Below are 25,181 nucleotides of genomic sequence, written 5' to 3'. Positions count from 1 at the left end.
GAAGTCTTTTTGTTCTAATATTGCGACCTTTAGGTCTGAAATCGAGTGACCAGAGAGATTGAAGTGTTCTCCGACTGGTTTATGAATGTTATAATTCTTGACATCTGATTTGTGTCCATTTATTCTTTTATGTAGAGACTGTCCACTTTGACCAATGAACATGGCAGAGGGGCATTGCTTACACATGATGGCATATATCACATATGGTAGATGTGCAGGTGAACGAGCCTCTGATAGTGTGGCTGATGTGATTAGGCCCTATGATGGTGTCCCCTGAATAGATAGGTGGACACAGTTGGCAACGGGCTTTGTTGCAAGGATAGGTTCCTGGGTTAGTGGTTCTGTTGTGTGGTTGCTGGTGAGTATTTGCTTCAGGTTGGGGGGCTGTCTGTAAGCAAGGACTGGCCTGTCTCCCAAGATTTGTGAGAGTGATGGGTCGTCCTTCAGGATAGGTTGTAGATCCTTGATGATGCGTTGGAGAGGTTTTAGTTGGGGGCTGAAGGTCATGGCTAGTGGCGTTCTGTTATTATCTTTGTTGGGCCTGTCCTGTAGTAGGTGACTTCTGGGTACTCTTCTGGCTCTGTCAATTTGTTTCTTCACTTCAGCAGGTGGGTATTGTAGTTGTAAGAATGCTTGATAGAGATCTTGTAGGTGTTTGTCTCTGTGTGAGGGGTTGGAGAAAATGCGGTTGTATAGTAGAGCTTGGTTGTAGACGATGGATCATGTGGTGTGGTCTGGGTGAAAGCTGGAGGCATGTAGGTAGGAATAGCGGTCAGTAGGTTTCCAGTATAGGGTGGTGTTTATGTGACCATCGCTTATTGGCACCCGTAGTGTCCAGGAAGTGGATCTCTTGTGTGGAGTGGTCCAGGCTGAGGTTGATGGTGGGATGGAAATTTGTTGAAATCATGGTGGAATTCCTCAAGGGCTTCTTTTCCATGGGTCCAGATGATGAAGATGTCATCAATATAGTACAAGTAGAATAAGGGCATTAGGGGACGAGAAGCGTTGTTCTAAGTCAGCCATAAAAATGTTGGCATACTGTGGGGCCATGCAGGTACCCATAGCAGTGCCGCTGATTTGAAGGTATACATTGTCCCCAAATATGAAATAGTTATGGGTGAGGACAAAGTCACAAAGTTCAGCCACCAGGTTTGCCGTGACATTATCGGGGATACCGTTCCTGACAGCTTGTAGTCCATCTTTGTGTGGAATGTTGTTGTAGAGGGCTTCTACATCCATAGTGGCCAGGATGGTGTTTTCAGGAAGATCACCGATGGATTATAGTTTCCTCAGGAAGTCAGTGGTGTCTCAAAGATAGCAGGGAGTGCTGGTAGCGTAGGGCCTGAGGAGGGAGTCTACATAGCCAGACAATCCTGCTGTCAGGGTGCCAATGCCTGAGATGATGGGGCGTATAGAATGCTCCAGGTCATCCAACCAAAATTGGCAACCCTAGCTTCTGTCAGTCAGAGGTTTAGGGACACCCAGAGCATGGGGTTGCATCCCTGACCATCTTGGTTAATAACCATGGATGGACCTATCCTCCATGAAGTTATCTAATTCTTTTTTTAACCCAGTTATACTTTTTTGCCTTCACAACATCTCCTGGCAATGAGTTCCACAGGTTGACTGTGCATTGTGTGAAGACGTTCTTCTTTATGTTTGTTTTAAATGTGCTGTCTATTAATTTCACTGGATGACCCGTGGTCCTTATATTATGTGAAGGGGTAAATAACACTTCCTTATTCACTTTCTCTACATCATTCATGATTTTATAGACCTCTATCATCTCCTCCCTTAGTCATCTCGTCTCTAAACTGAATAGTCCCAGTCTTTTTAATCTCTCCGCACATGGAAGCTGTTCCATGCTCCTAATAATTTTTGTAGTCCTTCCCTGTACCTTTTCCAATGCCAATATATCTTTTTTGAGATGGGGCAACCAGAACTGCATGCTATATTCAAGGAGTGGATGTACATGGATTTATAAGGGCATTATGATATTTTCCCTCTTATCATCTATCCCTTCCCTAATGGCTAGTATCATTGTTCGCTTTTTTCATTGCCACTGCACATTGAATAGATGTGTAAGCAGTGTCAGGATGAGCTCCACCCTGACATCTGGTGGTGAGGTGTGGCAAGTTGTGGAAAAGAACTTCAGGGGCTGATCTCATTTGCATAGGCACACCCACTCCGCCTAGAATGAGGCCATAGCTGCCCAAATGGTCACTTTATTGGGGCAGGAAGAATAAATTGTTATTACCCTGATTATGGGAACTGTGCTTGGAACTGTACTTGGCCTTTTGTTATGATGGAGGGACTCACCATCCACTAAGTAGCACTCGCTAGGCAAGGGTCATGGGTTCCAAAACTCTGTGAATTGAGAGAGGCTGGGGACAAGTATTAATACTTGGTGGCATGGGCCCCTTGGTGAGGGCCTTCCATGCTAATTGCACTTCCTCCTCTCTCCACTGTGGAATATCAGAGCTAATTTTGATTCCATTAGGAGTCTAGTTACAGGCTGCTGAGCTCACTTTGGGCTAATGGTGTACCAGCATTGAGGCTCCCCTACTACAAGCTGAATTCACCAAAGAGCTGAAATCACTGAGCGTTGTGTTAAGTAGGGGGGGGAGCCTGAAGATATATTGTGGAGCAGTTTGCGGGACGGCTGGAGTGCCTTGTGGACCGGCTGGCGGAGTTGCTTGTGGGACGCGGAATGGAGCAGTTTGTGGACCAGCTGGTGGAGCAGTTTGTGGGATGGCGGGAACTGCTTGTGGGCCGCAGAGCGGAGCCAAGCAAAGCAGTTCGTGGGGCGGTTGGTGGAGTGGAGCGGAGCGGAGCGAAGGCCTATGGAGCTGTGGGACGGTCAGCTTCAGATCATGTAAGGTGCCCCTCTCTCTCCCCCCCCCCGCCCCAATCTCCACCCAGGTTGGGAGGTAAAGCTCTGCAGATAAACTTTCGAACTCTGGGGCTGCCCTGACCAGGGACAGAGACTTTTGGGTCATTGGACTTTTGGGACTCTGGGTGATTTCAGGTTGCTGGACTCAAGAACCAAAGGGAAAAGGGCATGCCCCAATTTGCCTGGGGCGGGTCTTTGCTCATGGGTTGTGAATCCTGTTGGTTGTGTTTCCCCAGCATAATGCCACACTGTTTCTCTCTGTTATTAAAAGGCTTTTTGCTACACTCAGACTATGTGCTTGCGAGAGGGGAAGTATTGCCTCTTGGAGGTGCACAGCGGGGGTGGTATATATTTGTCCCCGGTCACTGGGTGGGGGCTCGAGCTGGTTTGCATTGTGTTATTGGAATGGACCCCCTAGATATTGAACCCGGCCCTTGTTGCTGCCAACTCTGACGGGCAGAAGGGTTACAGATGTTATTAGAGAACTATCCATGATGACTCCTAGATTTCTTTCTTGAGTGGTTACAACTAATTTAGACCCCATCATTTTTTATGTATACTTGGGATTATGTTTTTCAATGTGGATTATTTGGCATTTATCAGTATTGAATTTCATCTGCCATTTTGTTGCCCAGTCAACCAGTTTAGTGAGATCTCTTTGCAATCAGCTTTGGCCTTAACTATCTTGAGTAATTTTGTATCATCTGCAAATGTTGCCTTGGGTTCACCTGCTTTTCCAGATCATTTATAAATACATTGAAGGTGTTTCCTTATTTTGCTTTCTGATGTAACCATCACAGAATTGAGCTGTAGTTTTCAGTACCAGAATTTCCTTGTATTGAACAAAGAAAATACTAGGTCTTTAAAGAAACGAATTATATCAATTTATAATTGATGGATTACAATGCAAGTATTTCAGCAAATTCATGAGCTTAAAACACCCCCCCCCAAAAAAAACCCAAAACAAAACACCCCACACCACACACACATACAAAACTTTAACCTCTGGATTCCTCAAGTTCTTTACTAGGGTAAAACAAATGATTACTGAAGGATACTGTCTTCTAGAGAGGCTTCATTAAAAACAACAGATTTCTGCCACAAAAAGGTGCTCAGAAAAGGAAAAGGTAATTTGCTAGCTGTGAAGTCACATTTTATGAAAATCATGAGGTGCAAAAAATCTAGAAAACATGCAACAGCAACATCAATCTGTCAAAAATTCTTTCATTTTACAAATGCCATTTTTGATCCTGAAAAACTGAAAATAGCCCAGATAAATCTATATCACTACTGTGGAAAATAACCAGACATTCACACAGAGAACACACCGGGAACACATCGAAAGAAAATATATAATTGCTGACCTTTAAAAAAAAATATGCCTCTTTCACTCAGCATAGCAACTCAATACTCATTTAGTGAATATCGTTTGTCTGCACTTTTCAACCATGAATTATAATGTCATATTAAGTGTTTAATGAAAACTTATATTCCTGAGCCTCCTGGAAGGGTTTATTATATAGCAGGAAAATGACTGTTTATGACATTATTGTATGCAATGTTGTTGCAGGGCCCATGTCGGTCCCAGGATATTACAGAGACAAGGTGGGTGAGGACTGGACCAACTTCTGTTGGTGAGAGAGATAAGCTTACACAGAGCTTTTTTTCAGCTCTGGGAAATGTACTCAGAATGTCACAGGTAAATACAAGGTTGTGTTTACTTTGTATTTAACTGCGACACACTGAGTACATTTCCCAGATCTGAAGAGCAGCTCTGTGCAAGCTTGAAACAGAAGTTGGTCCAATAAGATATTACCTCACCCATTTTGCCTCTGTTTATGACATTGGCAGCATGGGATGCCGTACAGCAGATTATGAACCAGCTTATATTTGCTTCAACATCAGACACAAAGTGTATTAAAATGGGGGAGGGAGAAGACTGGTTTACATTCTCTGACATTGGCTTCCGAGTCAGGTGATATAAAAAGTGATGCCACTTGTTAGCAACCATCAGCAGGCTGCTCAGAAATGCCAAGCTGCATTAAAAACTTTTATTTGGAAAAACAAACAAACAAAAAAACCCCTCAAAATTCATAATTTGCAGATAATGATAAGTGTACCTCACATGTAAGCTTCTGGAATAGGTGCCACCAAAATGGATGCAATTTTCTTGCACAATAATTGTTTTAGCTCCCTGTATGTAGTGGCTTAAAAACCACGCATAGTTGGGCAAAACATTTCATCCCATTTAGATAGTTTCTGTAATGGAAATTCCAGTTAAAATTTTAGAACAGAGAAGCATTTCTATTGATCTACTGTCCTTCAGCAGAAATCAAGACAGACCAGTTGAATGATTCCAATGGAATTAACTGGAATTTCAAATATGGTTTAGATATTTGTTGCAGCAATTGCTATTGCCCTACAGAAGTGTGTCACTTGCAAGACATGCTGGAAAGGTTAATACTGAATAGACCCAAAGGAGGCTTCTTCAAACTTCTTCACTAAAAGCAACAGCCAATTATTAACAAAACCTAACATGGGGGAGGGGCTTCTAAAAGGCACATAATTGTAAAGGCACAATACCTTGCTGGGTTCTCATCCTGGACAGATACAGGAGGCTTGTCAGTCAGCTTCTGTGGAGCAAACTGAGGTGAAGGGGACCTTGATGTCTCCATTCCAGGTTTCTGAAGGTAGCGATACTTTGAAGACAATACAGGTTCAGATTTTAGATGTGCTTTCTCTTCTAAGTGCTGACACACATTCTCTGTGGATGCTGTTTGCCGGAGCCCCTGAGGATGAGCGCTCTTTAGTTTTCCATTGAACGCTGAAGGACTCTGAGTGTAACCCGTAATTACCTCACCAGAGCTGGGGGAAATGGACTGAATGGGCTTGCTGGGTACTGCCAGGAGTGATTCTGAAGAGGTGCTGAGTGAGGTGGAATTGTCCTGACCCCTGTATTTATTATCTCGTTTGGGTGGGGGAGGCCTCTGAGGGGCAGGTCCACGTCTCTTGTTCAGCAACGTCAGCTCTGTCCACTGACTTTCCTCTCCTCTGCCTTGTGGCGGACAGGAGTGGCTCTCCTGCAATGTCTGCGGCTCAGAATAAGTGAGAAGGGGCAAGCTGCAATCCTTGCTTTTCTCATTCACGTTTTCCTGGGAGTATCTGTAATCACTGGGCAATGTCCCGGACCTTCCCCTGCTCTCCTGAGACAAGACAATAGGTTCTCTTGTGTGAAATGGTCTAACAGATGCCTTCCATTTGGGTCCTAAATTTTGGTCCAGCTGAGCCCTTTGTTCTCCTAGGTTATCTTCTGGGAATCCTGTATCAGCTTGCCTAGAAACAGAAGAAAAACCATTAGTCAGTTACTGTGCTATTATTTCCTCCTGTGTATTGCTACAGAAGTACTGGGAAGCTTGGAGACAGATGATGTCTGCCATATAATATTAACTAACAGCTACAACCTACTTTAAAATATATATAATATTGTATTTCTAATGTAATGTGAAGAGTCAAAGCACAATGTCGGTCTAAATTAGGTTATTTTGTGTCATGCAATGTGACATAGCTTTGAGTTACCTGAGGCACTACAATGCACATGGTATATCTGAACATGCAAGACAATTTTCTTCTAATTTTTGTGTAAATTAAAAGAATGGTTTCCTTGTATGGCCTTCAACACTCAATTAACATTTCTTTCAATTTCCAAGTAAGTAACGAATGCAGTATCTAACTAAATGCAGATTATCAAACAAGTTCGCTCTCTATTATTTTAAAATGGCATAGTAGACCACATAATTCACAGCCCTCGTTAATATGGAAAAATTAACATAATCTTGGGGTTTAAATTTGCAGATATAAATTACTGATGCAAAATGAGTGCACACTGACAAAAGCATCAAATACGCTGGTACTGATAAGGTGAGGGAAGAGAGGGGAAGGGATATCTTTTAGAAACAGAAAATAAAGGCACAATATTTTGGATTGAAGTCTATATTAGACTTGACGAGTAAATCAGATGGAGTCTTTGTCCCTACAGCATGAAGGATTGCTGTGGCCAACAAGTCCTGTCTCATCTTATACAGATATTTTTGTTTTACTCCTAGTCTGTATTTCTTTTTGCTTTGTAGTCACCATGTTGAAGCAACTCAAGGTTGGTGCCAAGAACAAGAAGTATAGTTGAGTTGTGCTCACAAGAGAAAGACACATCAGAAAAGAGAGCAAAAATACCTCTGAGACCCAGAAAGAAGGCAGGTTTGTTCTCTGCTTAGGGGAGGCTGGAGAGATACTGTGAGCTGAGAAAAGAAGCTGTAACAGAAAAGTAAAAGGTTTCACAGTCCATTATTTCATTTGTGCCACTGGACCTTTTGTTATCTGTATTTGGAAATGAGACTGGGCAAGTGTAAAAGGGACAACAAGTTTTCCTTTTTAAAAAAAACTGGAATATTTGAGTAATGAAACACAACAAAATGAAATCTGACATCAACGGTTACATTGCCACTTTATCAATCTATTGATCTCAACACGATTCTAAAGTGGAAAGCTTCCTTTACTTATTGCAGGTGTTATTTCCACAGGCATTAAAAAATTAGTGCGTACTCATATTTGATTTCGTTTTTAAAAGGCAGCTCAAAATATGCTTATTTCTATTTTAACTTCAAAATGTCACAGTTTTCCACCCCCTTTCTGCCAAAATACCTTACTTTAAAACAGAGGGTTGAAAAACCTAGTACAGGTAATATAAAGATCACCTATTATTAATTTTTTTTTGAGTAAGGCACCAAACCTCCATTTTTCCATATGGCACACTGAGCTTAGTCCCTTGCATCAACTACATCATATTTGAAATTACATTGAAATTATGTTGTGTCACAACATGAAAACTTGATAACTGAATCAAGTCATCACTAGTTCCTCAGTGTGCTGTCTGGAGACAAAGTAGAAAAATTCAAGCTGCGTGGGTGCCATTGCACATTTTATTCAACAGCTGAAGATGCTGTTTTCCCAAGCAGGTCATGGTGGGAGGTAAAACAATGACTCAGTTACCTAAGGTTTGCAGTGCTGATAAGTATAGTACTATAATTTTGTTTCTGTATTTTAAAAACCTCATGTTTCTTTCCTTCTAAGGCGATAAACTGGACAGTGTCTGAAACAAACAAAAGGCCTGATTTCAAGCAAAAAGGTCACACCAAGTCTGAAAAAGTGGGAATTTTTTGTAATATTTGTATGAAACCTATGTATGCCTCAGTTTCCCTATATGCTGCATTGTTACCTAGGGGTCTCAGGCAGGCTAAGACACAGGTATCAATGGTGCCTAGCTGTCTGGGTCTTAAGTCTCATATCAGTGGAGCTCCTGAGAATACAATGGCAGATCCAATTGCCCAGTCATTGACACCTAGCAACCACCACCATAGATTGCCCCACCTCTCTGCAGGAAGCCAAGCAGCATTTCCCCAGTGGGAGAACAAAGGTCCGGAGGGGGGTTAAGCATGGACTGCGGGAAGAAGGCAAGCACACCTGGGAGTCTGATGGTTGGGGCTCACTATGGTTGGGCTCTGAGCTAACCAGAATGGACTATGCTTTAATTGCATTCCTCTATAACAATTTAAGAACTTCCTCTGCTGTGTTCCAGATGACTAATAAACCCTACTGTTTTGACAATGCTGTGTGAGAGTCACTGCAAATGCTTGGAGAGGTGCACTGATCCCTAAAAAGTGTACAATTCTCCATCAAGGGTCCATCGCATTTAGACTAGCTGAACAGAGCTCACGGCATGAAGCAGGAGTGCTGCAGGCCTAGTCTAAGGAGGTGGTGAGACTGTGTGGCTTATCTTGGAGGAAAAGCGAGACCCTTAAGGGAGTCTGCCACACTGGAGAGATTCTTTCTACTCCAAGGCTCCAAGGCTGGGGGCCATAACACCCATCCTGTGGATCTAGGACATCAGGTAATCCTAGGGCTTGTCTACACACTGCCAGCAAAGGACACTAGAGGGGTGTACAGTCTATAGGATGGTTTGGATTAAGACATAAGTAGAAGTTAGGTTTTGGGCTACACTGAAGCAGTGAAATTGACAAGAAAGCTGGCTCCCAGCTCCCCAGCCAGGCTGCTGCCGGGTCTCTGCTCCAAGCTGGGCTGCCAATCAGGCTCCCCGGGTTGGGCTGCCACCTGGGCTCCCCACTCTCTGCTGGGAGCCCTGCGGCTCCCCATGGTCCTGGCTCCCCGCTCCCTGCCAGGAGCGCGGTAGCCAATCAGACACGAAGTGCAGATCTCCTCGCCAGAGGCGAGAAGCCCCCAGCAGCTGCCTCCAACTCCCGGCTGGGAGCGTGGAGGCAAGAAGCACTGGGAGACTTTTCCTCCACCCCAGGCTGAGAAGGGAAGCCCTGAGGGGCAGCAGGGTTCCCAGTGGTTCCTGGGTCCAGGGTTCCCAGCGCAGAGCTCTGGCTCTCAGTCCCCCATACTGCCCCTCTTCAGTCCATGGAAATGCTCCTGGTGAGGACACCCACCACCGACAGAAGGAGGGGAGTGTGAACATCAGCCACCACAGTAATTACTGTTAGTTAAAGTGTAAAAAAGATCAGAGATAAGTTGGAGACAGAGTGTCATGGGAAAGTAAGGGTTAGCAAGGACATAACCCAAGGTTGTTACCATTATGCTTTTTGTTATAATTGGTTTGAGCAAGGTTTGTTAATGAGTGTTTTTGAAAATTGTGAATGTTTTATTAAAATGCTATCTATTTTGATAGTATGAGAAGAACTTTGGTGCAGATGTTAATTTAAATAATGGGTAACCTAAAGAGCCATTAAGAAGGTGGTGGAAATATAATTATGGTAAAGGGTAGTTTAATGCTAATTAGAACTATAATGGAGTATAAAAGAAGTAAATTTTGCTAAATTGCAAGGGATTTCCTAATAACCTTAAAAGGGTACTTACTGCTAGGTTTCAGGATTATAAGGCTCTCCTTCATGCCATTGTCAGTAGGCTGATCTTCCATTGCTAGACCATTTCATCTTTGAGTGTGAGTATAATAGTAGTATTTACATAATTGGTAGTTGCATGCCTATTTGTTAACTAATCATTTTTCTTTTTAATACAGTTTGGTTGCATCATTCAAAGCGTTGCCTTGTGGTCCTCTACTCAATAAATTTTCTGTAACCGACCTAGAAAACTAAGTGGGGTTTTATTGCACCCTTTTCTTTAACAACTTAATATTAATTGGGAACATTTCGACATAAAGATTACAAAAGGTTACAGATGTGATGGGTTGTGCTCTAACTGCCCCATGTAGACACTGCTGCTGCACTCTAACAGGTTCCTATTACCTTAATGTGAATTAGGTGCCTTTTAGCTGAACCAACAGGCTCTACATGGGGCAGTCAAGGCGCAACATGTTAGAGCATTTTACAACTCACACCCCTCTGGTGCACTTTGCTATGCCACATAGACAAGCCCCTAGCATTTTTTCTCTTGTCATATGTAAATTTGACCATATGAATGGCCATTTTTGTTACCCTTTTCATATACCATATATTTCAGTCTTGAACTCACCCTTATCGCAGATCTTTAAATAGAAATGTATGCAAATTTTCACCAGATCCTCATATAGTGTAAGTCAGTAGTTCCACTGAAGTCAATGAAACTATACCAATTATCACTAACTGAGAATCTGGATCATGCAGTTTTATCACTGAAATGGGCACTGTCACGGTTGCTGTGTTGACCTACTTGGACAAATGTCTTATCTAGAAGGTCTTGCCTTTCAATATGAAAAGCACATCAAAAGGACCTTGAAAGTAAGTCCTTCCCAAATGTTTCAGATTACTCCAAAGGTTGCGCCAACTAGCACTGCCAAAGTAAACCAGTTTTTAGGCCTACTGTACTACCCTTGACAGTATCTCATGAAGTGTTTAATCGCACAAATAAAAGGACTCTAACGGGGGGCGGGGGGAAGCCCATAAAACAAGTATAGTTCATGACAATTCTTTGCAAATACAAAACAATAAAATGAGTAGTTCCTTGTGCAGCTCAATATTGTTCTGGTGCTGTCCACTCAACTATTGTTAAGGTTTTGAGAACACTTCCACTATAACCCCAGATTTTCAGTCATATGTAAACACTATTCTGAGCTCCAACTTGATAAACAAAATCCATTTTTGTTTTTGTGCAATTAAAAATTAAGGTAATGTTTTAAACTTAAATATTGCACAAAGAAAAGGTGATGAGGCGTAGATGCCATTTTCACACTCATTACTCAAAAATAAAAGGAGTACTTGTGGCACCTTAGAGACTGACAAATTTATTTGAGCATAAGCTTTCGTGAGCTACAGCTCACTTCATCGGATGCATCGGATGAAGTGAGCTGTAGCTCACGAAAGCTTATGCTCAAATAAATTTGTCAGTCTCTAAGGTGCCACAAGTACTCCTTTTCTTTTTGCGAATACAGACTAACACGGCTATTAGTCTGAAACCCGTCATTACTCAAAAATGACATTTTAGAAGGTTTTTGCCAATATTATGGGTCTGTAATGCATCTAGCACAAAATTACTTCTGGAAATAGTTTGTAAAGATAGGTGAAGTGCCTTTTTTAAAATGATTTTTAATTTCCACGCTTCAAATTGATATTTACATGGCAACAGTCCATAACAGTTGTGAAGGAGACATTTTAACTTATCAGTACAATGGTAACTCTCTTACAAACAAATGAGAAATCTCTTTCGGTCTTGGTTTCTTTAAGTATTTAAAAGGTAAGCATCCCATTTAACCAGAAGATGCTTAAAACTGACAAAACACCAAAAAATTCAGGCCGTGATTCTCATTTACCTTAAGGCCACTTCATGCCACTCTAGGAAGGGTAGAGAACATAAGAATGATCATACTGGTTCAGACCAATGGTCCGTCTAGTGCAGTATCCTGTCTCTGACAGTGGCCAGTGCCAGGTGCTTCAGAGGGAATGAACAGAACAGGTCAATTTTGAGGTGCCATGAAGTTGGAGTGAATTATATTTAAAAACAAATTTATATATTTACTCTACTTTAAGGACCCTTTTCACTACTAGAGTGGCATGACCTTGGTGTAAATGAGAATCACTCCCTTGGATTTAAGGACCTGATCCAATAATCCTTACTCACATTTGGTTGGATCTCACAATGCTGACTTAGACAATCAGAGTTTCCCTGTTGAGTTCAATGTGAGCGGGGCTGGGTTTTTAAATAGTCCAATTTGACCTTTTGGGAAATACTCACATGAGTAAGGGCTGCAGGATTAGGCCCTAAGTACTGAATACCAATGCCTGTCAAAAGTAACAACAATTATTCCTCATCTAGGTAACTGATGTACAGCTTGATTTTTTTTCTGCTCACTCGTGATGCCAAAAAGTCCTTTAAGCTCTCGGATTTATTTTTATTAACATAGGTCATAACATACTACATAATGGCAATGGTTGGGTACACAGAAAATCAAGATCACAGCATAAGAGCGTCCAAAGATGTGAACTGCATGCACTGCTGCAGCCAGTCTGCAAAGTTATATTAAACTTGACATGCAAATCAGAACTGTGTTTGCAGGCGAAAGTGAACAGGACAGAGTGCACTATTAAGTTGACATGTTCACACATCCAAAAAACATTTGTGTTTCAGAATTTCCGATGAGATGTTCTTAACAATCCTTTGGAGCGTACCACAATGAAAGCTTTGATAAATAGTACTGTCATCCGCCAAAATAAAATGAAATGAAATGAAAGAAAAATATTTAAAATGTCACACAGCGTAAATGCTTAAGGGATGCGGTGTTTCCAATTGGTGGGGTAAAGTTTAGTGGGATTGCATATGTGCCTTCATACAGAGTTTCTGCGAAAGTAAACACACATTTTACAGTGGCACACAAGATGGTTATCGGAAAAAGGTAGCTGCATTCAGCATGGGGGATAATTTACATTCAGGGTGGGTGGGTTCTCATGCAAAACATGCTAATCACATTACCCTGAAGAGATTTGATCTTACTGTTCAGAAAGGAGGAAAAGAAAGAAAGCTTCAAGCACCAGAAGAACCCTGTGGCAAGAACCTGCAAAGTGTTACATTAGTGTAAGTACCAAGAAATCCACTAAAAAGAGGCTGATTTAAAACTTTAATTGCTCTGTAGAAAGAAACATAGACAATATGGAGCTGCAGAGATCAAGTCCACAGAAACTTGCAAAGAAAATTATAAACACCACTGGAAAATTCATCTTTTGTAAATAGAAAACAATCTTATCATAAAATGAGGTTAAAATAAATATTCCAGCAACCATGTGACACAATGGGAGAGATTTTTAATCCTTTGATAACATGATTGTAAAGGCATTGCTGATTTACTGCTTAGTGCAGAACAAAATCTATTTAATCATTGTACATTTTGATGGCTTTGGCAAAAATAAAATCCCAAACATTTCAGCTACGTAAATTTTCAAAGAGAAAAGAACTGACACAGTTCTAATATTACCAGCTTAAATAAATTTTATACGTACAAGTAACATCCATAAATTTGCCTCCATTTAGGCCAATGATCCATGGTCACCTTATTTACCCATCACCAATCACCATCATCACAAGCTTCATATACCACATCATCTTCATACCTGAGAGACCACTTCTTTCCCCACCATGCACTGCCACAGTTGTGAAGGAGAGTTGCTGATTCTAGATATCCCTTGATTAACAGTAATTGTTCTCCATAAAGGTTCTGGGGCTCTAGAATGCATTGCCACTTGTGGAAAGATGTGCTGGCTTTGCAGGGCCCCTTTGTTTTATCTGAGTTTTGCGAGAAGTGAGGGGAGATTGACATACAGGTTGAAGCATGAGGGTGCTGGTGTTTGGTAAGTGCTGCAACTTGGTAGGAGGGGTGAGTCGACGGTACTGCATTTGTGTTTTGTAATTCTAAAGAACTGGCAGGGCACTCCTAGCCTGGGTGGGATGGTGCCCCCCATAAGGCTTTATGGAAATATGCTTATGAATGTATATATATGACATAACTGGAATATGTTTTATACTACATAGGCCATGTAACATATCTCTGTAGAGGTTAGGATCTACTGAATCTATTAATCCTATTTGTATGCATGTATCATTTTTGAATTCAAAGTTATGAATATTGTCTGTATACTTGTCTGATTCTAAGTAGGTTTTAGTGAACCAGTTGGTCAGCTTCCTGAGAAAAGACTATTCTCAGTAGGTGCCCAATCAAGAAGCCCTTAAGCCAACAATGAACTTGGAGACGCCAATCCACATCTGAGCTTTCCCAGGAATCTGGCTTGGCTGGTAAGGAACTCAGTCATGCATGGACATGTGACTTGCCCAGGTGACCCCAAAACTCCATTTTGTAGCTGGACTTTGCATAGGAGAGAGGAGGGAGGTCTCCACCCACAATAAAAAGTCTATTTAAACCCCTAGAAGACCCCTCCATTTTGTCTTCAGCTGGCTAAAGAGAGAGCCTCTCCACCCCCAAGGATACCTGAAAGAAACTGGAACAAAGGACAATAAAGGGGGTGTAAGTGATTGCTGGACCCAGACTAGAAGGAGACTAGTCTGTAAAAGGAAGCTTACTGGAATTCCTCTAAGGGTGAGGTTTTGCATGTATTCAGTTTGATTAGACATAGACTTGTGTGTTTTATTTTATTTTTGCTTGGTAATTCACTTTGTTCTGTCTGTCACTACTTGGAACCACTTAAATCCTACTTTCTGTATTTAATAAAAATCACTTTTTACTTATTAATTAACCCAGAGTATGTGTTGATACTGGGGGACGGGATGGACGAGGAGGGGATATAAACAGCTGTGCATATCTCTCTATCAGTGTTATAGAGGGCGAACAATTTATGAATAAATGGATTTATTTAGGGTTTGGACCCCATTGGGAGTTGGGCATCTGAATGTTAAAGACAGGCATACTTCTTAAATTGCTTTCAGTTAAGTCTGCAGCTTTGGGGCCTGTGTTCAGACCCTGAGTCTGTGCTGGAGCTGACTGGTGTGTCTGGCTCAGCAAGACAGGGTGCTGGAGCCTCAAGCTGGCAGCTTTTAGAGAACGTGGTTCAGACTTGGGGTCTGGGTTTGCAGCAGGCTAGTGGGTCTGGCTCAAACCAGGCAGGGCACTGAAGTCCTAAGCTGACAGGGCAGGAAAGCAGGAGCAGAAGTAGTCTTGGCACAACAGGTGGCAGTCCCAAGGGGGTTTCTGTGATCCAACCTGTCACACTGGGTATGGGTGCTTTCTACTTATTCTAAATTGAAAGAAAATAAATCAAATAAAATATTGCAGCAATAACCTCCTGGCCTAGAAAGGAAGTGGACTCCTCTGGAAAAAATCCTCTCCAGGTGTAACTGGCCATGTCTAAATCTTTACATGGTATTGGACTCTGTTATTTAATACAACTCCTTTTTCATATCCCGTCTTAACAGATGACATCTGTGGAGTCATCTCAGCACTCAGGGACTCAGTGGTCACTGGCAGAATGTTCTTACAGTACCCTCTGGATCTTGCTTTTCTTGATTGTCCCTTGAAGCCTGATCAAGCATTTTGTTCATAGATTCATAAATTCCAAGGCTAGAAGGGACCATTATGATCATCTAGTCTGACCTCCTGTATAACACAGGCCATAGAACTTTCCCCTGAAAAGCTAGAGCATAGCTTTTGGAAAAACATCCAAGCTTGATTTAAAATTTATCAATGATAGAGACTCCACCATGACCCTTGGTTCAATTAGGCTTTTGGTTCAACACTGATTTGCTTCTACTCTGGTTACTTTAGGATTAGTTGGATGCCTTAGGCCAGGTTTCGGAGTGCTTTTAAACATTTGTTATACAGTGCCTGGGTACTATGTAAAATTTGCCACACTGGAGATGGAGATGTGTCTTGAGAACGATATGAGTTGAACTCTGGGCACATTTTGCACATTTTTATTGCAACTTAAAAGTTGATTAATTCCAATGGTGTAAAAATAGATATTCCTGATCAGAGTGACAGACAGAAACAGGAGACCTGTGTGCACTCAGAGCAGATAGCAGTGGTCTAATTTATCACTGTTAAGAGGTTCACAGGTGTGTAAAATGCATGGTTGGGCCTAAATCATTTTTTTAGAAGTCTCCTACTGAAGTTCATGAGCAATCACCAGAATGGATCATTTTGCAGTGCATGGGATGGCCCATGTAGCATCTCTGAGGCATATGACAAAACCCATTCCCCTTTACTTTCCCTCAGTATCCACCGACTTTCTCTTGTTTTACATTTAGACCTTATCTAGGCTAGGGCTGACAAGTGAGATGTTCAGTTGAGTTAACTAGCTGAGTCAGTGATAGTAATCCAATTAACATGTTGGAAACTACAATTTCTTTGTTTTGACTTGATTTGTAGGGGTGTTTATTAGATCAAACTAGATAACCTGATGTAACACTGCACCTGTAAGCCCTAGTCTAGATATGGCTTGAGTTACAATGTGTTAGCTAACATTTTAAAAATACACCATTTATCCTAGGCTTGTCTATATAGGGATATTTTACCAGTTATACAAGCATATTATATAGGTTTTAACCCATCCCAATGTAGACAATCTCATTCCAGTATCAGAGTGGCTTTCCTTGGTTTAGCTTAAACCTCCTTCCTAAGCAACATAAGATAAACTGAAAAAAGGCACTCCGATATCCAAATAAGAGTATCCACAAGGTGGAGTTATACTGGTATAATTACAGCAATTTAAATTCCTACTTTAGGTTATACTGAAAAAAAATCTTCCCCATGTAGGCAAAGCCCTAATCTAGACAGTTTTAGGCTTGGTCCACACATAAACTTAGGCTGACCTAAGGCTGACATTGATCAGGACTGTGAAAAATGTTATGCAGTAAAGCGAATCTAACCCCCACTGTAGGCACGTCTATGTCAATGGAAGGATTCTTCCATCGACCTAGCTACTGGCTCTTGGAGTGGTGGATTACCTACATCAATGGAAAAACTCTTTCCATTGATTTAGGAAGCATCTACACTAGTGGTTCTCAAACTGGAGTCCATGGATCCCTGGGGGTCCATGAGGGTACTCCAGGGGGTCGGCGAGTCATGTCTGGGGCCACTGGCCCTGCTGTTCAACTCATCCCCATCCCTCCCAGTGCCTCTTGCATGCCACGGAACAGCTGTTCAGCAGCGTGCAGGAGGTGCTGGGACACAGGAGGAGGAGTGGGGATGGGGTGCACTCGGGAGAGGGGGCAGAAAGAGGCAGGGAAGAGAAGGGGCAGGGGTGGGGCACGACATTGGGGGAAGGGGTGGAGTGGGGGGAGGCCTGGAGCTAAGCAGGGGTTGAGCACCCTTGGGGAAAATTAGAAGTTGGCTTAGGAGTCCGCAAAAATTTTAAAATCAAAATGGGGGTCTTCAGGTTCTAAAGTTTGAGAACCGCTGGTCTACACTACAGCTCTACAACATAGTGTAGGCATACTCTTAAGATTGTAAGCTCTTAGGGCAGGAACCATCTTTTTGTTGTATGCTTGCACAGTGCTTTTCATAATGGGACCCACAGTTGCTACTGCAATACAAATAACTAAAAAAAATAAAAAAACAGCACCTTCCCTTGTTCCCAACAGTGAAGTTCTGATTATGATTAGCTTTACAATTGCTGACTCTAAAGTATATTCTAGAGAGCCAAATGACAAAATACCTGCACAGCATACGACCTTATTCTATGGTTACTTCAACAGGAGCTTTGCCCCTGAACAACAACAGCCTCAGATACTTGGCGCTTTTCAAATGCAGGAGGGTATTTTGCAAATAAAGGAAAACTTGAGATACTCATATAAGAGACTGAAAAATTAGGATCAAGCAATTGTTTTACAACTTCCAAAGCATTGTTGCTTAGGGAAGAGCTGTCAATCTATTTGCTCTGTCCAAGAAACTAGGCAGAAAATACAGTTCAAACCAGCTCACCAGAGGAGGACCCAAACCGACAGCAGAGCAGACATCCAAATGCTCTGCTTTCTTTGGTGGATCACGACCAATAGGCTTTGGAGAAGAGGCGTATTTTAAAGAAGGGATCAAATGAATTGGGAAGTCTTTTGGAGCTCAAGTTGGGGGAAGGAAATCCAAGCATAAGGGGAGCACGGAAGAATACATGTAGCTGGAGAAGGATACAGAGGCAGCACTTACAAAGGTGGTTCTGGAGAGTTAAAAGGAAGCAAGAGGGCTGAAGGTGAAGATGAGAAATGCAGTTACCTGTGGAAGGTGAGAGGGAGGCCATGAAGGGAAGTGCAGAGGAGAGTGATATGGTGAGTGATGACAGAGGAAGAGACTTTTTGCACTTGGTAGATGAAATGGGTGCAGATTAAATTACTGGGAGGCTAGAAAGACAGACGTTGCACTCATTAGGGCCAGAATTTCATCACCCTTCTCCCTCCTATAAAAGACTTGCTTCAGTAATAAATGTTTAGTGATAAATCCATTAATCCTCCAGAAGCTCACTTGGCCCCATATTTGTGTTGTAGTAAATCTTATATTAAAAGGTTTTGCTGTTACAGATTTCTCTAACATTATGGAGATAACTGCTCTCTCCATGCCTCAGACCTTGACTGGATGCCACCTGGTGGAAGATGGAAAAGAGGAGGACAACAGATGACAATAAAACTACTAAGATGCTGCTGTGATGGGAACAGACTATGATGGAGCAAGAAATACAACATTAGACAGGCAGCGGTGGAAACACTGGATTGCCTCAAGTGTTCCAAGGCACAAGAACATTTATGCTGATAATCAGTTCCCCGCCCCTCTCCCCCACCACCTGCCCTCAACAAACCTCCTTACAACACACAATTTGACTCATGCCTTAAAAAAAGGACAGATTCCAAGATCAGGACAAATCAACACAGCATTAGATGTGCTGTAGCTGCCTTTTAAAATCTCAAAATGTCAGCTGTAAAAAATTGAACTGGATCATAATATGGGCTAATCATTACCTATATTAACCACACCTTCAGTTTGAGAGGTGTCAGGCAAATGAATGTAAAGTAGCAGCTTTTAACTCTCCGCTGCAGCATCCTGTACATATTCAGAGTCATATTTGCTCTTTGCAGAGTCAGAACAGCTATGGGAGAGTCAACTATTCTGTCACTTCTGCATATATTGCAGTAGTGCCCAGAGACCTCAACCAAAGATCAGGGACTCACTGTGCTAGGCATTGTACACACAATGAAAGAGAGAGCCTCTGATCCAAAAGGCTTGCAATATAAGATTAAGACAAGCTAACAGTCAGACAGTTACAATTACAGTTAATGTAATAAGCAGTGGACCAGCAGCCTAACTTGGAGAATTGTAAATTAAGTACTAAGAGCAGGGCTATCCGAAGGGTCAAATCCTCCTACTCTCTATTCCACACTGTGCATTAAATGTGTCTCTCTGTTATACCAGTGACACTCCCATGGCTGTTGGGATCAGTGGGGGTGATCTGCTTAACTGAGATCAGAATATGGTCCAATGAGGTTGCCCATGTGTAACTGAAAGAAGTGGATGCAGCAGAGCCAGAAGAGCTGGGAACTGAAAGTAAAGCAGAGTTCTAAGTTTGCAGGACTGGCAATTAAAAAGACCACGTTATTACTTATAAATTGAACGTGTGTTGAAGAAATCACTGAGATAAAGTCAATACAGAATTCCATAATACTGGCTTTGCAGCCGCTTTCAGACTAGAACTGCTTTTGAAGCCTGTTTTTAAGTTACTCAAATGCAAACGACCAACTGTATTCACATACCAGCCCCTTCCCCAACAGAAAGCCTTCCACATCTCTGTAGCAGTTCTTGTGTCCTGCTTTTCCATCCCTGTGCCAGCCACTCTGCACTGCAATTTCTATCCTTCACTATCAATAACTGTACACCATAGCCAGAAGGGTTCCCAAGGCAACAAAGGGCATCCCCTCTGTCCCTGCATGAGCATATTGCTTTCAAAATACGCCCACTACAGAAGAGCAAGACAGAACTATTTTATGGTAAGACAAACCATTTAAAATACTCAAATAAATGTGTTTGATCATTGTGTCACCAAAAGCCAACAAATAAACACCAAGAGAAGGAGATCAGTTTTCTCCAGGAGGCAAAATTTTATAGCAGAGCTGTCATTTTTGAAAAGAGGGGATTGTAATGGGAAGGTTGCATAACTTTCACCATTTAACAGAGGGCCAAAGACATGACTGAACTCCTGTTGAAGTCAATGAGAGTCTTTCCATCAACTCGTTCAATCAGGTCCCAAATGAATTGTGAAATCTCACACAATCAGGCCTTGTCTACACTACACAATTAAGTCGACCTATGTAAGGTCGCTGTATAGTCACTGCAGTAATTAGTGCGGGTTTTCATGTCCACACTACCCTATTCTGCCAGTGGTGCATGTCCTCAACAGGAGTGCTTGCACCGACTTAAGTGGGGCACTGGGGAGGAAGGTAGGGGCTGACAGCTCGAGCTGGGAGCCCCACTATCCAGTGCTCAGAGCGCAGGGCTGGGCAGTTGTGCTCCCAGCTGGGAGCTCCGTGTGGAGCTGACAGCCTGGGCTCTCAGCGCTGGGTAGGGTTGCAGGTGTCTGTTTTTTACCCGGTCGAAAAGGAGCCCTGGTGGTGCCGGTTGGCACTGCTGACCGGGCTGTTAAAAGTCTGGTCAGCAGCACAACTGGAGGCGGGGGCTAAGACAGATTCCCTACATGCCTTGGCTCCGCACGGCTCCCAGAAGCGGCTGCCACTCGGAGGTGGGGGGCAGCACGCAGAGTACCGGCTCTGCAGCTCCCATTGGCCAGGAACCGTGACCAATTGGAGCTGCGGGGGCGGTGCCTGCGGGTGCGAGGGCAGCCCGTGGATGGAGTCTCCCTGCACCTAGGGGCCACAAGGACCTGGTGGTTGCTTCTTGGGAGCCACGGTTAGTGCTGCCGGGACCCTGCACCCCAACCCCCTGCACCAGCCCAGAGTCCCCTCCTGCACCCAAACTTCCTCCTGGAGCCCACACCCCTTACCCCCCCACATCCCAACCCCCTGCCCCAGCCAAGCGCCCTCCTGTACTCCAAACCCCTCATCATCGGCTCTCCCCCCGAGCCTGCATCCCCAGCTGGAGCTCTCACTTCCCCCCACACCTCTACCGCCTGTACCAGCCCAGAATCCCTTCCTGCACCCAAATTCCGTCCCAGAGCCCGCACCTCTCACCCGCCCCCACCAACCCTCTGCCCCAGCCTGGTGCCCTCTCCCGCACCTTGAACCCCTCATTTCTGGCTCCACCTGCAGCCCACACCCCCAGCTGGAGCCCTCAATCCCCTCCCTCACCCCAACCCCCTGCCCAAGTCCAGAGCCCCCTCCTTCACCCCAAACCACTCATCCCCAGCCCCACGCCAGAGCCCACACCCCCAGCTGGAGCCCACACCCCCCTCCCGTACCCCAGCCTCCTGCCCCAGAAAATGAGAGATGGTGAAGGAGAGCGAGCGACTGAGGGAGGTGGGATGGAGCGAGTGGGGAGCGGGACCTTGGAGAAGGGGTGGGGTGGGGCCTCAGGGAAGGGGCAGGACAGTGGCCGGGGCAGGGGTGTTTCTAACAGCACAAAATGGAAGTTGGCAACCCTAGTGCTGGGCAGTGCGGTGCGGACAGGCCATGTAAGTAATGCAGTGTCTGCGCTGCCCTCACTAGATCATCCTAAGTGCTACACCAGGGGTCTCAAACTCAAATGACCACAAGGGCCACATGAGGACTAGTACATTGGCCCGAGGGCCGCATCACTGACCCCACCCTGCTGCCCCGGCCCCACTCCACGCCTTCCGTGAGGCCCTGCCCCTGCCCCACCTCTTCCCACCCCTTCCCTGCCCCCATTCCAACCCCTTCCCTGAAATCCCCACCCCAACTCCGCCCCCTCCCTGCCCCCAGGAGGGTGAAGGGTGTGGCAGGGGACTCAGGGCAAGAGGTTGGGGTGCAGCAGGGGGTCGGGGTGCAGGAGGGGGCTCAGGGCAGGGGGTCTGGAGGGGTGCAGGGTGCAGCAGGGGGTTTGGCTGCAGGAGGGGCTCGGGGCGGGCTCCGGCCCGGCGTGCACCAGGGGCAGGGCAGGCTCCCTGCCTGCCTGCCTGCCCTGCCCCTGCGCCGCTCCAGGAAGTGGCCAGAACCTGGGGGGAGGAGGCACAGGGATCTCTGTGTGTTGCCCTGGCCGCGCCTCCAGGCACCGCCCCCCGCAGCTCCCATTGGCTGGGAACGGGGAACTGCGGCCAATGGGAGCTTTGGGGGAGGTACCTTGAGGCCCAGCCAGGGCAACACACAGACCCCTGTGCTGCCCCTCCCCCTCCCCCCAGGTCTCAGCTGTGTTTGAGACCCCTGTGCTACACCTCTCGTGGATATGGAGTTATTAGGTTGGTGTAATGGGGGATTTACATCAGCAGGAGTAATGCTGTAGTGTAGACACTTACAGAGTGAGGATGACATAAACTAAGCTACACTACACTAACTCTGTAGTGTAGACCAGGCCTCAGTTGTGACTCATCTGAAAAGAGAATCAGTGAGAAAGAAAAGGTGGATTATAAGTCAGTGAATGCACATGTGTGTCTTGGAAATCAGAAAAGATATTAGATATTGTTCCTGTCAGGTATGTTTTAATACTGATATGTGTATACACACACAGATATTACAGACAGAGCTGGTAGAATTGCCTGACACTTCCCATTATAACACTATGTTTTCAATTTTTTGTACTTTGGCAAACTTTAACCATTTGGGTTGAAATTTTCCATGCTGGGTGTCTGCCTCACGTTGACAATTTTGGGGAATATTTCTGCCAAAATAGTTCTGCCATTTCTCACAAGAAGGCCAATGAAAAATACGTTGTTTTGCTCATGTTATAAAAATAGTGGCAACTCTTAATTTGAGAAGATCTAATATCCCCCATGCTTTGGGGCAGGGACTTAAAATTCGTCTGGGCAGGACAGATGCTGTGTGTCAGGAATGTGCCTTTTGCTGTCCCTGCGAAAATCCACCCAAATTATAAGCCTTTGAAAAAAACTGCAATTCATACCTACTGAGCTTGCTGGAGTTTGGCACATGAATTCTTCTAAGATTCTGTCTGCACTGAGCATGCTAAACCACCAATTGTAACTCTGGAGTGCTGTGGGCCATGCCAGACCAGGCACTGAAACTGAGAGCAGGGAGGCTGTCTCTCCTGTGCTCTTAATGAGATTCCCTGCAAGTGCCCAGAAAGTGGGGAGGAGTAAGCCACACAATTCAAATACAGAGGGAACAGAATTTAGAACTGTGTGCACGCGTGGCTTAGGGAGAGTGAGGGAAAACACATGACGGCAGACTGGACACTTGTTGGGAGGAAGTGAAACTGAGACCACGAGTTGCAATGGGGGAGACACTGGGACTGAGAACCAAGAGTAGGGGAAACCGGGAGATAAGGGAGGAGGACCCATAGATTTTAAGGTCAGACTATTCTGTGTTGGGTGCCTGCCTCAAGATGGCTTTTTTTTAAATTAATGTTTCAGCAAAAACAATTCAGCTGTTTCCAAGAATGAAATTAGAGAAATGTATGTTCTTGTGCCTATGTTAAAAATGTCTTACAGCTGTGTGTCTGATAACCTCTAGGGCCTCCACACTTTAGAGGAACATGAAATTTGGCAGGGATGTTGCTCTGGTGTCAGGGCTGTGCTTTTTACTGACCCTATGAAAATTCATCCAGGTTTGGCAGATTTATTAGCCTCTGAATATCTCCGTTCACACACGTTCAGCAGAGACTTGTTAGTATTTGGCAGCTAAATTCTCTAAAGATTCTGTCTGCACTGAGCATGCTCTATCTCAGGGAATCAAGGGCAGAGCAGGACTTACTACTTTTTCCACAGGACCCAGCCAGCATCTGTGTGCTTCAGAGACATTAACTATTTTATTTATCTTCACAACATCCTCGTGAGCTAAGGTAGAATTACTATTCCCAATTTTACAGATGGCAAACTAAGGCACAGAAACATCAACATCCCAAGAGTACACTAATTTTAGGTGCCCAATCTAAGATGCTTATGGCCTGATTTTTCTGAAAACGTAGCATCTTATATCCCTATTTGTTCAGAACAGCTCCCACAGACTTCAGTGAGTGCTCAGCACTTCTGCAAATTAGACTCCAGGGGTGTCAAATTGAGTACCCAGAAAATGAGGAAGACACAGCCACCTTTGAAAAGATGGGTTTAAGTGACCTGCCCAGCATCACATAGGAACGCTGTGGCAGAGACAGGGATTGAATCCAATTCTCCAGGGTGGCACTCAACTGCCAAAATCTCAATCCTCCTACAATCCCTGCACACTCCTTTTAATGTCTGAAACAAATGAGGTAGGGTCCTACAGACAATAGTCTCCTTTACTACACAACCCTGATTCATCCCCAGAACATATCCCTCCTGTGCATAAAACAAGACAGGGATCACGAGGGGAAAAAATAGTACTCCGCTAGGTAATTCAAGACCATTATCATAATTAGGTTTGTCAGAATTAAATTTTTATGTACTTTTGACAGACAATATCAATGATTATTTTTAAACTTTTTTTTCAGTTTTTATCAATTTAAATTTTCATGGTTGCAGGAAGTTACGGGGGAGATAGATAATTATTTAATAACAAGGATCAGGGGGTAGCCGTATCAGTCTGTATCCACAAAAACAACAAAGACTCCGGTGGCACCTTAAAGACTAACAGATTTATTTGGGCATGAGCTTTCGTGGGCTAGAACCCACTTCATCGGATGTATCCAAAAGCTCATGCCCAAATGAATCTGTTAGTCTTTAAGATGCCACCGGAGTCCTTGTTGTTTTTATTTAATAACAGTAGATGCTGAGATTCAAAAAGTTAAAACTTTGCAACCCTTAAAACATAAATTGCCATCATCCCATGGCAAAATAGATTACGTAAATATTCTTAAATCAAACTATAGTTCTCAAGCATTTTTCTTACTTCGCTTATCTGTGAATTTGTATTTTCATCAATAGAAATATATTTTTGTTGGTTTGTGTGTACATGGTGAAGTTAACATTTATTGACATTTGACAATAAAAATAAAATCCTTCCAAGCCTACTCATACTGCAGACATACACTGTGTGTGGGGGAGAATGGGAGAACCTTAATTCTGGCATTTCCCAACTTCTGGGTGCTTGAGTTTGCAACCTTAACATTCTTTTGATGTCATTATTTAACCACCACGATGATGATTGCCTCATGATGATTATTTGAGGAGGCAGGTTTTGATACAAAGCACATTTAATTGCTGTAGAAGCAACAGAGCTGTTCATTGCCTTAATAATGCGGGCCTGA

General features: G+C 43.7%; 1 protein-coding gene across 13 annotated transcripts in view; it reads right to left on the bottom strand.

The window, feature by feature from the left end:
• The window catches only part of SHROOM2 (shroom family member 2), a 185,462-nt gene that overhangs the window by 23,354 nt on the left and 136,927 nt on the right, over positions 1–25,181 (bottom strand). For 9 of the 13 annotated variants that reach the window (XM_073354561.1, XM_073354553.1, XM_073354589.1 and 6 more), the window contains 2 exons: positions 7,121–7,198; positions 5,477–6,226 (listed from right to left, as the gene is read on the bottom strand). In XM_073354561.1, coding sequence (XP_073210662.1) covers positions 5,477–6,226; positions 7,121–7,198 — 828 coding nt within the window. Of the gene's footprint in view, positions 1–5,476; positions 6,227–7,120; positions 7,199–12,886; positions 12,948–25,181 lie in introns of all 13 variants that reach the window. The other 4 variants (XM_073354580.1, XM_073354636.1, XM_073354664.1 and 1 more) reach the window with 2 other exon arrangements.

This window comes from Lepidochelys kempii, chromosome 1 (genome assembly GCF_965140265.1).
Source record: "Lepidochelys kempii isolate rLepKem1 chromosome 1, rLepKem1.hap2, whole genome shotgun sequence".
Taxonomy (NCBI): Eukaryota; Metazoa; Chordata; order Testudines; family Cheloniidae; genus Lepidochelys; species Lepidochelys kempii.
The sequence above is the reverse complement of the archived record's forward strand: the minus strand, read 5'-3'. Positions and strand labels throughout refer to the sequence as shown.